At 46.5% G+C, this 16,300-nt stretch overlaps 1 protein-coding gene across 7 annotated transcripts in view; it reads right to left on the reverse strand.

Annotated features, from left to right (window-relative positions):
- The window catches only part of CTBP1 (C-terminal binding protein 1), a 221,240-nt gene that overhangs the window by 51,530 nt on the left and 153,410 nt on the right, over positions 1-16,300 (reverse strand). Inside the window, exon 1 of one of the 7 annotated variants that reach the window (XM_052681400.1) lies at positions 11,257-11,281. The exons of 5 other annotated variants lie outside the window; for them this stretch is intronic. In XM_052681400.1, coding sequence (XP_052537360.1) covers positions 11,257-11,266 — 10 coding nt within the window. In that variant the 5' untranslated portion in view covers positions 11,267-11,281. Of the gene's footprint in view, positions 1-10,386; positions 10,592-11,256; positions 11,282-16,300 lie in introns of those variants that run through there. One more of the 7 variants, XM_052681399.1, reaches the window with a different exon arrangement.

Consider the following 16,300-nt stretch of genomic DNA (forward strand, 5'->3'; position numbering starts at 1 on the left):
TACGCTGATCCTACTGACTTCATCCTGATGTGAATGTACAGATTACTTGACAGCAGGCCTACACACTGCTTGGAAAAATGCAGTTTGCATACACTGAATTCTAGGTTCATTTACTAGCTACAGTGCATGTGAGGACCTCAGCAACAACAAGGAGCAAAGGTGAATAATTACACAGCTGTGTCTGAACCCATCCATACAGCATGAAAGATCATTTCCCCAGTGACCTTCTTTTGCCAATTCAGATCTCAGCAAAAATGGAATTTTTAGAAGTGAAAGCTGCTTGCCACACTTTTGACTAAGCATCAGTAATGAAAAGCCACGTGTCCTCCCATAAAGATATCACCACTAAAGGTGAAAAGACACTGTGGTAGGAAAGCACTAACCCGAAAAGCTCCTAAGTCACTAAGATGATTTGCAGTAAGAACAACATTCATACAACAGCCCAAGAAACCACAGACTAAACAAAAAGCATCTCTGAAATTCTCTTAAGTTTCTGACTATGCTACTAAAGCTCAAGAATGAACATTCACCTGGCTAGAAAGGTCACTGGCACGCATGGCTCCACATGCAGAAAACTACTGTTTTGAGGCAGCACACGCTGCATTCTTGGAGAATCAAGAGTAAAAGAAATGATGACGACACGTGCTCAGAGCAGACAACTGCACACCAGTTCCCTGCTGCCGTGTTTCAGAAGGAGCAGGGGTGGCAAAACCATCAACAAAGCAACGACTGTGAGAGCAAACAGCAACGCTTCCACGTTCAGCAATAGCTGCCGCCCAGCCTTGGACAGCAGTGTGTTTATCCAAAGGAACGGAAGAATGCTGCCCTGAACTTGCCCATTATCCCACAGCAAAGGTATTGTGGGAATGTTAACTTTCACCTGGCTGACTTCCAGATGCCGGCAGGAAAAAACGCCCTTTTCAAATTTTAGCCAACTGAAGAATACTCTGCATTTTTCACATTTTCCAATTATTCCAAGCTATGTATAAACACAGGCATTGAACGAGATCCATAGAAAATGTATGTAACAACATAGCCGACTGCCCTGTGAAAGAATCAAGGAGTCCCCGGTCCAAACCAAGCAGCCAGTATTGTGTTTCACCAGCCACGACAGTGTTTCAAAAAGCCAGCACATTTCCAGAACAGCAGAAATGTTAGCCCTGTCTGTAAGAGCTCTTACTGGACACAACAGGTAGGAATTAAGAAGGAGCTGTGGTGATTCCAGCAACGTGGTGCAGTGTGGTGGTGCAAAGCTGTCACCATGTGATGAAGATGCTGTTTGAAGCCAGCATTCTGCCACACAATTAATGAGAGGAAATTCATCTCACTTACATACATAATGTCTGAACAGGCCCCAGCACAGAAACTGCAGCACAGCAACTGCGCAGACTGGGGAAGACCCCAAAAGACAACTTGCAAAAATCCCCTCTGTGTTAAACAGCAGGCGTTTCTCTTGCTCTTTTCCATCTGGCACTTCAAGGAGCTGTCTTTACTTAACAGTCGTCTTGAAGTTTTTAATAGTCACACAATGTGCAAACTCAAAACGATAGGAATTATTCCATAGCACTTCTCTTCCAAAGATCAGCTGTTAAGCACAAATAGCTCACAGCCGTGCCTGCACTCCAAACCTCTGTATCTCAGTGATACTGGCACACAGCAGTGCTCAGCGCAGCGTGTGGAGCTGCAGCACCCACCAGTACTTTGGTTTTCTCTTTCTGTCAAGTTAATTGATGAACCAAAACTTCCCAATTCAAATACACAAGAAGAAGAGCTTTACTAGTGGAAAGAACATTTTTTATTTGACAAAAAGCATACCCTTCAATCACAGCAGAGTATTTTGGACAGCTGAGCCCAGTCAAGCTCTGGGCTGTACATTCCTCAGTGCATTTACTTTAATTCAGTCCTCAACTGAAAAGATGCTGCCTCCCAGACCATTTACTTGTGCTAAAACAACAACACCTACAAAGCACCAGTTCAGAGCACTATTACTAAGAGAATCCTATGGAATGTGTTGCTTTCACAAGACGAAGCACAGAAATGCAAGAAGAGCACCAGGAGCAAGCAAGTCATTCTGCTGTTCTTGCCCAATGTGCTAAGCACTGTTTTATACTTCCACTGTTTTATACCTTCTTTCAATTCTCCAAGCATTAATTTGACCCAGCTTCCCCTGGAAGTCAGCAAGTCCATGTTTTCTTACTTCAGTACTCACCTAAGATTTCTATAACCAAAAGAGGAAGAAAAAAAAAGAAAAAGAGAAAGGCTTTAAAAGGTGATTTCAGTTCTCATGTTAGTCATTAACTTCCTAATAAACAGAATCACAGAATGGCCTGGGTCGAAAAGGACCACAACGATCATCCAGTTCCAACCCCCTGCTATGTGCAGGGTCACCAACCAGCAGACCAGGCTGCCCAGAGCCACATCCAGCCTGGCCTTGAATGCCTCAGGGATGGGGCATCCACAGCCTCCTTGGGCAACCTGTTCCAGTGCATTACCACCCTCTGTGTGAAAAAGTTCCTCCTAATATCTGACCTAAACCTCCCTGTCTCAGTTTAAGACCATTCTCCCTTGCCCTATCTCTATCCAACACTCATAAATAGGAGCTTCAAGTTCCTCACACAGAGGTGCAAATCCCACACAGAACATCCCATTAGAACACATGCATACATGACAACACAGATGCTCAATATACAGCAATTGCAGAGTATCAGATTCTGGTTCAGTTTCTCCAATTCCTAAATCCCTTAATGCAAATTCGAAAGAAGCAGTTTACACTTAAACAAGAGTTCAAACAGCAACGTGCCAGCTTAACAAACCTGACTGAAAATTGTACTTCATTAAATGGGAGCAGTTTCCCAGGTATCACAAAGTGTGTTCACAGACTGCTGCTTTCACTATGCATTTCTGTGATCAAAGAAATCTAAGGTATGACAGAGGAGCCTATTTACTATTTATAAAAATAATCCATTTAATGCTCATTTTGAATTAGTCTTCTAAAATGAAAACTAATCTTCACTAATTCTCTTTGATAGTCTGAGAGCTACATGATTCTCGAGGTCCTTTTCTTTTTTTAACCTGCACAAACAAACAACCCACCCTCATTTCAACAGCTGCTAGAACTGCACAGGCCACAATTTGAAAACTACACCATTTCTACACAATAGCATCCTTTAGAGAGCCAAAAGTAAACTTCATTTCCTATTTCTTGATTTTTTTCTTTGACTTCTGTAAGTATAAGAAAATATTTGCCTTTTAGAACATAAGCATTGATTTTGTCAGAGTATTTTTTTTATGAAGCTGCAAAGCTCAGGAAAAAAAAAAACAAAAACAAAAAACCAACAAGCTTAAGAGCGAGACCCAAGTGAAGACAGAAGCAAAATTATAGAAAGAAAGGCAAAACAGAATAGCAGAACTCACGTACTTTAGGTTCTAGAATACCACCTTAACGTAATACACTTTAGTCACAGTCTAGGAAAGTGAGATTTGTGACTTCATAGAGTTCTCATAATCTTAATTCTCCCATCTAACAGACAGAACTTGTTCCTCAATTGCGGGTACTGAGCCAAAGCAACTCCTGGACAGAATTCTAGCACCAGGGTTATGCTAAGTAGCACTGGCTTAGCACACAGATTACAGCTAGGAGCCCGTGGATTTGTCAACTCACTTCAGGTCCCTTCAATCTCAATTGGAAGGGGAATGACTCAACATCCTGCAGAATCAGAAATCAAAATCTGTGAGGAAAAGAGAAGTTGTGTCTGCAACATAATGTTCTCCAAATTCCTACTTAAAATCCCTTTTTATTGCTTGCTCTCACTGCTGAATGCATAATACCAGATTTGAATTTTAGATGGCTGCAGGGTGGTCATGAGATAAATACCAAGCACATTCGTCTGCCTCTGTATTTACAGTAAGAAGGAAAGTCAGCTGGACTCAAGGACTCAAAACATGAAGCCTTTTAACGTGGTAAGAGAAAGCCCTGAACAGAGGGCTGCCAAATATAAACATCATACACAACTGAACCTGAAAGGCAATGCATTGTGAAACCCTTTCAAAACCACACAACACTATGGGAATTAAGTAAACTTCAAACTCCCCTGCAATACCCTCATCATAGCTAATTTGTGATTTCCTGTACTCGCAGTACTAACAGCACAATGGAGCCTCTATTGTGAGCCTCCTCCCACAAGCCTTTAAAAAAATGCAAGACATTCTTTTTATCTCGACTGGCGTGGCTAAACACATCCAGCTCTGTGCAGATAAAGCAACATCTAAAAAAATAAGCTTTTTTTTTTCTAGAAAAAAAAAAAAACCACGACAATCTGATGTCTATTTGTGCTGACTGCAGAGATCAGAGGAGCGGAGCTTTGGCAGCTGCACTGCTGACCAGCAGCCTCACGTAGGGCAGATGCTGGAAGCTGCTTTAGTTGTAGGGTAAGGAGAAAAGGTTCCTCAGAGAAGTAGCTGCAAATCCAACACAATTGTAACAGGTGTCAGCAATCTCATCAGCTGGAAAACAAAAACCCACAAAGGTTCAGCACATCCAATGAATGAAGTGACCACAGTACCAGCTACAAATGTTGACTGAGGGTGAAGGCAGCAAGTCCTGTAGATGCAAATAATCAAGTGTATTGAGGTACTGGAAATGAGTACTGCATTTTTTCATCTTAAAGCACCCCAAAATCAAATGCAAACAAACTAAAATTACTTTCCACACCAAAATCCTGCAGCAGAAATGAATGGCTGAAGGGTTGGCACAAGGTATTTTAAAAAGGATCTCCATTAGCAGAGGAGAATACAGTAAGGATGTAAAAATCAAACATACCATGCTGCAGTGGGTTTGGTGAGCACCTTCAGGACCTTCCTTACCCCATAACAGCACATTATGAGAAAGATGTCGCAGCCAGCATGGGAACTCACACACACAGCACAACTACTGAAGATTGCTTTTCTCAGTAATGCTGATTACATGAACGGGAAAATCAACTACATGAGCAAGGCCTTGATACACATTAATACTACTCAGTGGAGCAGCAGACACACATTAAGATGGTTGGTAGACCACAAATGTGAAAACGCTCATTATCCGGTCGAAAATAAACAGCTTAACATATCTACTACAACACATTAAAGAGAAAAAATATTTAAATACCAGTTTAAGAGTCTGGAGACTGGCTTGTGGTTATCTCTGCTAAACACTTCAGTCCTGCATGACTCTGCAAAGACTGAAGCTACGTACTCAGCAAGAGACAAACTAGCTGCAGCCATCTGATGAAATCTGACAGGGATCTGATTCATGATCCTTGAGGTCCCTTTCAACCCTGGCCATTCTGTGACACCTTCAGGAATTTTGATGAAGAGCTTCACACCAGTATCTGCTAAGCCAGGCAGTTTTTTACAGTGCCCAGCTGCAAATACACAAAGAGGCAGAGGTAATTTTGAACAGTTTGGCTTTAAGTGCGGGCTAAACACTGAGTCTAAAAATTCAGGTTAGGGTAAAACTCCCACATAAGCCAATAGGAACTCTGTGGTTGTAGACTAAAGGTAGCGGGATCTGCAGAAAAGCAAAGCTCCAGCCAGCTGTCAGCCCTGCGGCACTGCCTGTGTGGATGACTAACAGCTGATAGGACAGTGAGCCCTCCCCGCAGCCTCCTGCAGTCAGCCCAGCAGGAATAGGAGCAGGCACCTCTATACAGCTCCCTTCTGCCTGCTTCTGACTAAGCCAGGAGCTGTAGGAACAGCCTGCAGAGGGAGAAAAGGCAGAAATACCCTGCAGCGCTGCTTCTCGCCTGGCTTTCTTCTGACTCCCTCACACAGTGGTTGGGTGTGATGCAGGATAGCATTATTCCCCTGCTTGGCCACATACAGGCTCTCCTGCGTAAGAAAGGAATACATGTCAAGGGAATGCATCTGGGGGAGCCTTGGAGGGTTAGATCTGTTGCTGCCAGCAAACAGTAGTCACAGGCTAATTGCTCCTGATGGCATTTTGGAGGACAGGGAGAGAGGGACAACTCCTCACGTGGCAGCAGGAACAGTCAGCCTGGCCTGCTAAGGCTCCAACATGAGCAGAATAGAAAGCGGAACTGCTCTCTGACTGCCCCCAGAACTCATCTGTCCTAAAACACTACTCCTTTACCTACAGTTGGTTCTGACTGCCCAAAGTGGATGAGATGGGGCCCTGCATCTTTCTTGCACCAGACCAGACATGCAGAGCACTGGGCTGTGATTTCCCAGCCACTGACATTTCTCACTTTGGGAGGTCAGATGCCAATCGAGCATGGAAGCTGGCAAAAGCTGTGCTTGAGGGACAGCAGAACAATTCTGCTCCTGCCATGTTCCACAAGGCAGCGTGAGAATGAATGGCTGAGTTCCCACCAGGTGCACCCACAGCCCATAGTGTGGGATATGCCATGTACGACAGTGCAAGACACAGCTTATGAACAAATACTGGGACTGTTCAGGAAGGCAGCACAGGGCACGTTCAGTAGTAAGAAAACACAGACTGTGTACAGGGATCTGAATTGTGGCTCAGGTCACAAAGCGACAGATGTTTTCCTGCTTCCTTCCTTGGTGTGGGGTGGGATCAGAGCTCCCCTGATGGGACTGAAAGGAGAGGAGGACAGCTCTGAATTTGGGCACACACAGAAGCATGAACAGCTTCCATTCCAGACTTACATAACTCAGCTGGTGGTGACACAAGTCGCTGCAAGTTCTTTGGGCACAGATAAGGGACATCCACTGACCTGTAAAAGGAACTACTAAGATATGCTTTAAAGTACCTAACATAAAGCAAAATTACATAATCACATTAACTCGTGTTTTAATACTGAATGCTTTCACATGTGACAGAAATAAAAGCTGTTACTAAAAAAAAAAAACAAAAAAAAAACCACAACGCTCAAGTTTGTAAGTAGTGCCTGCAGCCCCATGCTTGCTTTTTGTGTTTTCCTGAGCAAATCCCTGCTGGCTGACTAGAGTGGCAGATGCACTGCAAGGAAGTCTCTCCAAAGCCCCCTGAAAAAAGGGAAGAACAGAAGATAAAAATACAGAGATGAGCAGCAATCATCCAAAATATACACCAATGTGATTTCTTTCTACAGGGAATTCAATTTTAACTTGAGGTTTTTCTGCAGGCAGCAGCTATGAGAGGTACAAATTAGACGAGCCCTGGGACTGCCTCAGACTCCTGGAGGAAGCAGATACAGTCTCTGGTCGGGCTGATCCCTGGGGAAGACGGGCTGAGGAGCGCTGCATGCTGGGAGAGATCTGATCCCAACCACAGGTCGGGGATCCCAGCACCTCCCAGGACTGGATGCTCCCAGACCAGATGCTGGGCAACTGGAAACTGGAAACGTTTTAGATTTGGCAGTATTGAGTGTTTGCTGTCTTCTCTCGATCGCACAAAAGCTGAAATGAATCACCACCTTTGCTGTTAGGGCAGCTGGGAAGAAAGACGTAAAAGTACAGCTGGGAACTCCTGCCTCCCAAAACTGTAAATCCTGTGCTGACTGGGTGTGAAGAAGTGCGTGTGGCAGAGGAACTGAGGTTGAAGGGCCATGTAGTACAACTTTAATCCTCACCTTAAATTTTAGGGCAAGTATTGAATGTGTAACTCCACCTCCCCTCCCTCCCTAAATAAATAATTATGGGGCCAGAAGGTTGGGGAGCCTCAGCTGAGGCTGCTACACTGCGATTTGAGAGCTTGACACATGCTGCACAGTATCACCTCATCAATGTTCCCAGCTGGCCTGGGAAGCAAAAACCTAAATATGACTCTTAAAGGCAGGCCTACCACACATACAGCTGCCCTGTTTGGGTACATTTCAAGGAACAGCTATTACAAATTCATCGTGGGTGCTGAGAGACAACATGGCCACGAGCAATTGTAGTCCAAAGTATTTGCATGGCTTTGAATGAGAGCTGGATTACACATAAGCAAATTAAAGATCACACTGCTTCTCAGGAGTTTTTACTCAAGACATTTAAATCCGTGTCTTTGCACACACTTATCGCTGCCCAAACTATCTACTCACTAAGAAGGCAATTCTTTCATCCTTAGTCTGTTGAGGCAAATGTCAGTTTTGTCCCCCAAAAGCACTCCCCTGTGCAGACACCTCACTGAAGTAGAGGCCCTCTAATTGCTAAGGAGGGACAGACTTTATGCCTCAGAACACTGGCAAGCATCCCGCTGTATCCATACGATGACGCTTCACAGGATCCAGCCCAGCCCTCATCTCCGGGATCACACCTCTGGCTGAGCACTGCGACCACACTGCAATAAAACTCCAACTCTTAGGAACAGGGAATTGAAGCAAATTGAAGCACCGCGCATTTTTAACAAAGAGCAGATGCCATTTATCTCTATGATACAGAAGGACGAGTCAAGAGCTAACCGAGCTGACAAACGTAAGGACACTTGTAATTTGTTTTGTCACGCTATCAGGAGCTCCACACGATGATAAAGCATCACACAGCTGCAATATTTACGATGACGAGCTCCATACAAGCAGTGCTTTGTGTGCTCAATGGCTGCATGCTCCAGCTCCTCCGTGACTACGTCTGACAACGCTGAACTGAAACATTCACAAAGGTGATTGTAGTGGTTTCATTTCCCAACAGTGCTTCCATTGACTGAACTCCTCTGCTGAGCGTGACTAAAGCAATTCTTGGGGCTGTTACTCTATTTGCCAATTCAGTCATTTGATAACACACCGCCTGATGGAGAAATATTGAACCTACAGTATTTTGGGAGGGGAGGGGCTGCTGTTCACATCAGGACAGAAACTGCACCGCTCGCATTGCACCAATTGATGCCACCAAACAAACACAAACTCCGTCCACCTCCCCAGCATTATTCTGCATTAACAATGACCCAAACAAGGCAACAGCTCAACTCCTCAATTTCTCCGTTCTATCTGCTTATGCCTCACATCACAAATCCCAAATTCTCAGCCTAGAGAACTGGGGGGCAGGCTGAGGGCTGCCTGTTTCATTTGGTTCTGAAATACAGCAGCAAACTGCAGCTGGACCAAGCATTCTGTTTCCAGACCTCTCTCCCAGTGGCCGACGTGCTAACAGACCAAATTGGTTACTACCCACCAGACGTTACAGAACTCAAATATTGAAACCCAGATGTCTCTGGGGGGGGAAAGGCAGGGGGTCAATAAAGAGCAGCATTAGGAAACAGACTGAAGTTAGCAGTTTGGGTTGCTATTTCACATGCTTGCTTCAACAACACGCAGCTAAAAATAGATAAAACAGATAAGAATACAGAACAAAGAGATGCACTGGACAATTATCTTCCTGCCAGCACGGTCTACTCAATAATGGGCTTCTTAACCCTTTTTATTTACAAAGAACACAGATTCTAAAATGATGATGAATAAGCTTTTGACTTAGAACAGAAATTATTTCAACACAAATTTTATTTTTCTTTGTGCTTTCTCATTCCCTCCCCGCAAGGACACAATGGGGAGATTGAAGGTATTTTAATAAGGCACCAGGCTCTTTGCCATGGGGCCAGAATGCAAAATTAGACCATTCCCCCCTCGTAAGGCCCTGGAGATGGAACGGACGTATAGAAAACGCACGCACACACCACAAATATCAGAGCCCGTTTCAATTCCGTGGGCAAAAAGTACACGTTGGGCGCAGTTTATTAGGCCTCATTATTTCCAGCGAGGCCGGGGGAGTGATTATCTCGAGCTGCTCCGCCGCAGCCCCAAAGCAAACACCGCTCCAGATAAGGACAGCGGTTATGAAAACGTTCGATTGTTTCATTCCAGCTACAACAGGTGAAGCGGCGCGGGCTGCCGCGACTCAACGCCTGGAGTTCGGCGTTTTAAGAAGGAAACAAAGCAGCGGAGCGGGCGGTAAACAAGCGTCGCAGCCCGCCTTCGCCACCAAAGCGGCGGTGTTTATAAACAGCCCGACGTCGCGCGCGGCGCGCAGACACGCAGCCGATTCCCTCTCCGAGAAGCGAAACCCAGGGCGGCCCCGCAGCGCCGCGTCACCCCGCGGCCGCGCACCGCCCGGAGCGCCGGCAGCAGCACGGGCCGATGGGGGGGCGAGGAGAGGGGCGGCGGGCCGTGCCGTGCCGTGCCGCGCTCCGCACCGCGCACTTTCGGCCGCTTCCAAACTTCCTGCTCCGGTCCCCCGCCCCACGCGTTCATTCTAATTTTGGTGCCTCCAACCGTAACGGTAACGCTAACAGATTTCAGCCCCGTTCGCTGGCCGTTCGCACGCCGCGCCGCCGCCTCCCCGCTCCCCGCACGCACAAAGCCCGCGGGCCGCTCGCCCCCCCCCCCCTCCCCGAGCCCCATCGCGCCTCCCCAGCTCCACCGCCCCCGCCGGCTGCAGGCCGGGCGGCGCAGCTCGACGCGAGCTCGTTACCTAGCGGCAAGCCCTTGTTCAGCAAGTGCGAGCTTCCCATTGAAGCGTCGGGGCCGCGGAAAGGGAACCGGGCTGGGCTCGGCCGCTCCGCAACGGCCGCGCTGCCGGGGGAAGCGGGCGCCGCCGCGGCATATGGCGGCCGCTCCGTGGGCGCCCCTGAACTGAGGCGCCTCGACGCGCGCCCGCGCGCATGCCCTCCCCGCGCGCGTCCCCCCGCCGACCGCCGCCGCGCGCACGCGCACTCCCGCCCGCCCGGCTTCGGGGAGCGGCCGCCGCTCGCCGCTGACACGGCCGCCGCCGCGGGCGGGGCTTCGGCGCCTCGATCTCGTGGTGCCAGGAGGGGAGGAGGAGTGGAAGAGAACGGGGCGGGAGCTGCAGGCCGGCTTCGTCGGAGCGGTCGGGCCCCGGGAACCTCCCTTATAATCGCGGTTGCCTTTAAACTTTCACAAAGTTAAGGCTGTACGCGGTCGTGCTGCGTGCGGCTTTAAGACTCGCTACTTCTGCATCAACGCTCGCTGTTCTCAGTGTTGGCACTCGCCGCGTTCAACATTAACGCTCACCCTGTCCCCAGAAGATCACGTTTTCTTATTTTGTGCACTTTTTCCCCTCCGTAAATACTTACAGCCCCCAGGTGCTGCCCATCATGCAGCCCACTCCCTGCGCTCCCCAGGCATCCTCCCCTGCACACTGGGTGCCTCTGAGCTCCGAAAACCTCAAAAAAAGGGTTATTTTTGTTTATTTCAAGGGCACACTCACATACAATCGCCTCGCTCCAATACCCTTCACAAAAAGAAAAAGGGGGTGGCGGGGCGGGGGTTCTCGCAGAATATAAGCTCGTAAATTGCTCTATTCATTCTAAGAAGCCACTACTTATCGTCATTATTAGCGGCGGTGTTTTTTCACCTTCTCCCGTCACAGCGGCCACCGCACGGGGCTCTCCCAAGAGCCGCCTAAAACGGCAGCGGCGGCGGACGCAAAACAAAGTCTCGGCAGCGGCCCGCGGGTGGCTCAGCTGATGACGGCTCCGCCCCACCGCGCCCCACCCGGCGCGGGGTCATGGCGGCAGCGCGGAGCGCTCCTCTCCTCAGCGCCGGGCCCGGCCTCCCCAGTTCGCCCGGTGACGGCGGAGCGGCATTTCTGCTGCGGTGCTGCAGCCGTCTGCGAGAGGAGGAAGCGCAGCGGCTGAGAAAAGGGTGGGCTCACCCTGCTCGTGGTGGCAGCGGCGCTGAGCAGCCCGGCCCCCAGCGCGACTCGGCGCGCCTTCAGCCGCTGACTGACTTTCTCCATAGGAAGCGCCTCGCGCTGCGCGGTGTCTCTGCGCCTCGTTGTGAGGCAGCACCCAGCCAAGTGCCTCGTGTGTAAATAAACACGTTTGGATTCAGTCGCTTTGAAGTGGTGAACCGCTTTATTGACGTCTTAGATGTTAGCAAATAGAAATATATATATGTATTAATATAGAAAATGGCACCTATCGAGCCCTCAGCCCTCAGAAAATATGGATGTGGAAGTAACTCGGGGAAAAAGTACCTCTATGAAAAGCAAACAGCAAAAACGAAGATTGAGAACTGGAGCTCAGTTCCGTTTTTACAGAGCAGCAGGGCAGGCAGGGACCCCTCCTCAGAGGGGCACGGGGAGGGGGGGGCACGTGCTCAGCACTGAAGGCAGAGGGAGGGAGTGTGGCAGCAATATTGTGACAGGGGGAGTGCTCCGAGCGAGGACACGTTGGCATGGGGAACAGATGGAGTATTCAGTAACAGGAGGTTATTAATACTGCAGCTTGGGATTCTCTATGCTGCTTCATGAAGGGACTCATATGCTTGCTCTTTTTCTTTCCTGGCTGCACGCAGACCCAAACGCACGCTGTGTAGGTAATGTCGTGCTTGCTTCCCTCCCTACGCGCACATCACAAATCTGTGTTTCCTGGGAAAACACAGAGGGCTGGATCCTCAGTAAGTGGCCAACTGTGTTCCTTTCAATAGTGCTACGCTGACCTGCACCTGCTGGAGCAGAGGGCTATCTGATCCAGGCTCCCAGCCCTGAGGTCTCTCCTCCTGCTCACAGACAGCTGCTGAGGGCACCTGCTCCCAAGGATAGGCTATGAAGGCTCAGGGTGTTAAACAAAATAACTGAGAAGCGGCTGTTAAGAACGCGATGTAACGCTGTTTCTAACCGAGAAAACAAAGCTGCTCCTTCTCCCCTGCATAACTCCCAGTTGCAGACTGGGTCTGAGAAAATCCAGGGGCAGTGCAGCTGACTCCAACTACCCCCACGCATTTTGTTTCCTATGTTTTCAGACTCACTCTGGGTCATAAAACAGTCAGTTGTCTTCACATCTTTCAGACTATGATTTGCACAGCTACAATATAAGTAAATCTTCCTCAGAACATAACGAAATTCCCATCCTCTTATCACATTTGGGCTGTTGCTGTGGCTTTTAACAGCAGTGTTACACAGCTGAGAGGCCTCTGTGCTTTGCAGCAAGAATTATGGTGTTTTTCAAAGCCCCCAAACTGTTTCTTGGCTTCTTAAGAGTCAGCTGGAGGAACACATATGCTAAAGAGTGAATACATTGTTTTAAGTGTATCTTTATCAGCCATATGTGAAATTTAAATGCAAGTTTGATTCCCCTCAGAATCTCCAACCATAAGGGTGTGACCTTGGGCTTTCACAAATTAGATGCATTAGGGTATGATATCTTTAGCAGATGTGACTTTGAAGATAGTGAAAGAGGAAGTTTTACTGTTGGACTATCTAAGCATGAGCCAAGACATTGCCGTGTGCTTTCTAAAGTGAGTAATGAGATTTGACAGTGTTCTTACATCCAGATACTGAGACTGTGTACTTACAGATGTTCCTTAGTTTGCCATAGGTATGTGTGCTTTCACTTCATTATCGAACATGCATCATTCATGTGAATGCTCACTGTAACAGTTCTTAAAACCATCATTTTAAAACCTTTGCGTACTTTTAATCAGAATGTAAGATTGTGTTTCAAAGAAAGATCTCCTAGGTTTTGTCAATAGTAAATCTTGCAGATGATATTAGGAGACCCTGAAAGGGATTTATGTCAGAAGAAAAGAATGGTTGAATAAAGCAGCCTCAGCATTTCAACTTTATCTTAAAAGCACATCTTTAAAATGCGTACTCAAAATAAGTCAATGCAATTTATTTTATAATCTGGAAAAAAGACTTTGTTTGGGTATAAATATTTCCTTAATTCTCTCACTGAGATCCTGAAAAACATTTGCTAATAAATCACACATGTACAGATCAGTCTACTTTCATTTTGCAACTGCACAGCAATTGTGTGTTATAATTAGAGCTGCCTTTTTTTTTTTTTTTTTTAATGTACTTTGTCTGTGTAAAACTCCCCTCTGTAAGAAGTTAATGCTTTCTGGTTGATGTGAAAGAGAAAGGCCATTCTGGAGAAACAAAATAGCAGGTTCTGAGGGGAAAATGGAAAAAAAGAATAATTGACAAAGGGCAGACATTTAATCTTTAAGAAATGGCGCTCATCACAAGGATGAAATAAAATAGAGGACCTTCATCTGCTGTAGAAAAGACGGTTTACGAAAGGATCAAAGTAGTAGATTAAGTAGTTCCACTTAATGAACAGGAAGTTCAGCTGTGTCAAACATTCAAAGCCAGTTCTGAAGTTCCAAACGTGCACTGCTCCCTTCTCAAAATGGAATGGCTGTACTAGCTCAATCCTGGAAATAACAGCCATACAAAAGTGAAAAAGCTTGCAGTGTGCTGAACGAGAGGAAGAATAACTTCCCTTCAAAGCAGCAAACACAAAAAACCTCTCTCCTCTGATGTTATCTGTATTAAGCGACTAAGGGATTTTCTTCTTGATCTCACCCTCTTCATATAAGTGCTAAAAACACAAGAACCGGGGTGGAATTAAATCCTCTGCATGTTCTGGTTATCATGGAATGAGAGCTATCATTTTCCACCTAGTCAAGAGGAGTTAACAGACCATTTCCAGGAAGGTCTGTGTTCTGGCTAAAGAGAAAAAGAAGATCGAGATGAACAGCAGAAGAAACCTATCGAGAACCATTAGTGGATGTCAGCCATTGTCCATCTGTTCACAGTGGAATCTGTCCAGACCTGAAGGAACAACTGCAACCTGCCCCATATGGCTCACTCCCTTCTGTGCTGGCAGGGCTGCTTTGGGGATTTGACATTGTTCGAGGTAAAGGAGAAGCAGCACAATCTGTGCTTCTAGGAACGAACAGTCAATTAACATCACAGAACAAACAGCGCTTGTAACCCACAGGGAGGTTTTCTCCTCACCTGCCTGAAATGTTGGAGCTTGTTCAAACTGTGCAAGTTGCAGAGATCCTATGCTGAGTCTCCTTATTTCAGTGAAATCTTTAAAAATTAGTTACCAGCTGAATTCTGCAGGCAGTGGGGAGCCCCCAACCAGCCCCTCAACCACCAACGCAGCTACTTCCAAAGGTGTCCAAAAACCCACTTGAATAGGATACATTACACTGAACGTTCAATTATAGTTCCAGTACAATATGCTTCCATCATGACGAACTAGAATAACATTCTGCACTTAGTTCTACATAACTGGATTGTGGCAAGCTACAGCTGAGTGGTAATTTGCTTCTCAAGTCTTAACTCAGGAAGCAAGATAACATTTTCAGCGTGACAGAGGGCAGTAGGCTCAGGCCCATTCACAGTAGCCATGACATCCAAATTTATCTTTAAAATTATACTATTAAATTGTGCTGTCCTCTTTCAAACTGCACTATAACCACCTTCTGTAGTGCTAGATTCTGCACACAAAGACACAACAAGTGAAGTGACAGATGTATCCAAGCCAACTGTACGGATCAAAAAACTGCAAGTCTGTAATACATTTGATAACCTGCTTGATGGGACTAATTTTGCAGGTAATATGAAGAATAATTAGCTGTCCAGTAGCCCAAGCACAGCTAGCAGATGTCCTGAGTGAACTTCCCATTGTGGTACATCTTCAGCAATGTACAAGGAGTACATTCAGCCACATTGACTGAAGGGCACAGTGACGCCATTTCCACAAGAAAGCAGAGAGATGCTCAGGCTGGAGGCTCTATCTCTATGCTACTCAGGCTCTGAAACCATGAGCAGCTCAGATTTGCCAGTATTACTTCAAACCTGAGGCAATTTTCTGCTCAGAAGTGGGATTTACTATTTTGAGCCTGGCACAAGGCTAAAAGCAGCCGTAGGTGGCACCTTTAAAAATGCTGTACATACAGACCAATTTGGACTGGCAGCAAGCTAGCGGTCTGTGCTGTAATCTAATTTGCACTGTGCTACGCTCTACCTTTTCTTTGGTTCCCTTATAACACACTTCAGATCTTGCTTTTATCAAAGCTACACAATAAGTAGCCAGAAAAAAAAAAAAGTTATCGTTGGATCAGAGATTATTTCAAATTTGTCAGGCAATGATATTCACGCTTACAAACATGATTCATTCATTAAGTGGTAGAAAATATCATACCTTCGTGTTCGAAACATACTGCGAAACTGGAGACCCCAACAAAAATAATGTTTAAAAAGGCATGAAATACAAACAACATCGCACCAAGTATTTATCTGGAGATGTTTCTCTCAAACTAACCCAAAAGCATCTGAAAAACTTGGAAAGATCCTAAAGGATGCAAAAAACAAAGCAGCAATCAGTGAAAATGTCACGCTGCAGACACGGGCCTTGAATGTAGCCATATAGGAGAATTACAGACATTTCTGACACTGAAACGAACGCTCCTGCTTTGTCAAATTCACTTGGGATGATTACAAGTTATTAGACTTAAATTTCCTCCTCTTCCAGACTGAGGCTCTCAGCTTTGTACCCAGTTTAGCACTGCATTACCAGCACTCCACTATCACCCAACAGTAAGATAAGAGAATGGTTCGTTAG

Source organism: Tympanuchus pallidicinctus, unplaced genomic scaffold (genome assembly GCF_026119805.1).
Source record: "Tympanuchus pallidicinctus isolate F22 unplaced genomic scaffold, pur_lepc_1.0 scaffold2, whole genome shotgun sequence".
Lineage (NCBI taxonomy): Eukaryota > Metazoa > Chordata > Aves > Galliformes > Phasianidae > Tympanuchus > Tympanuchus pallidicinctus.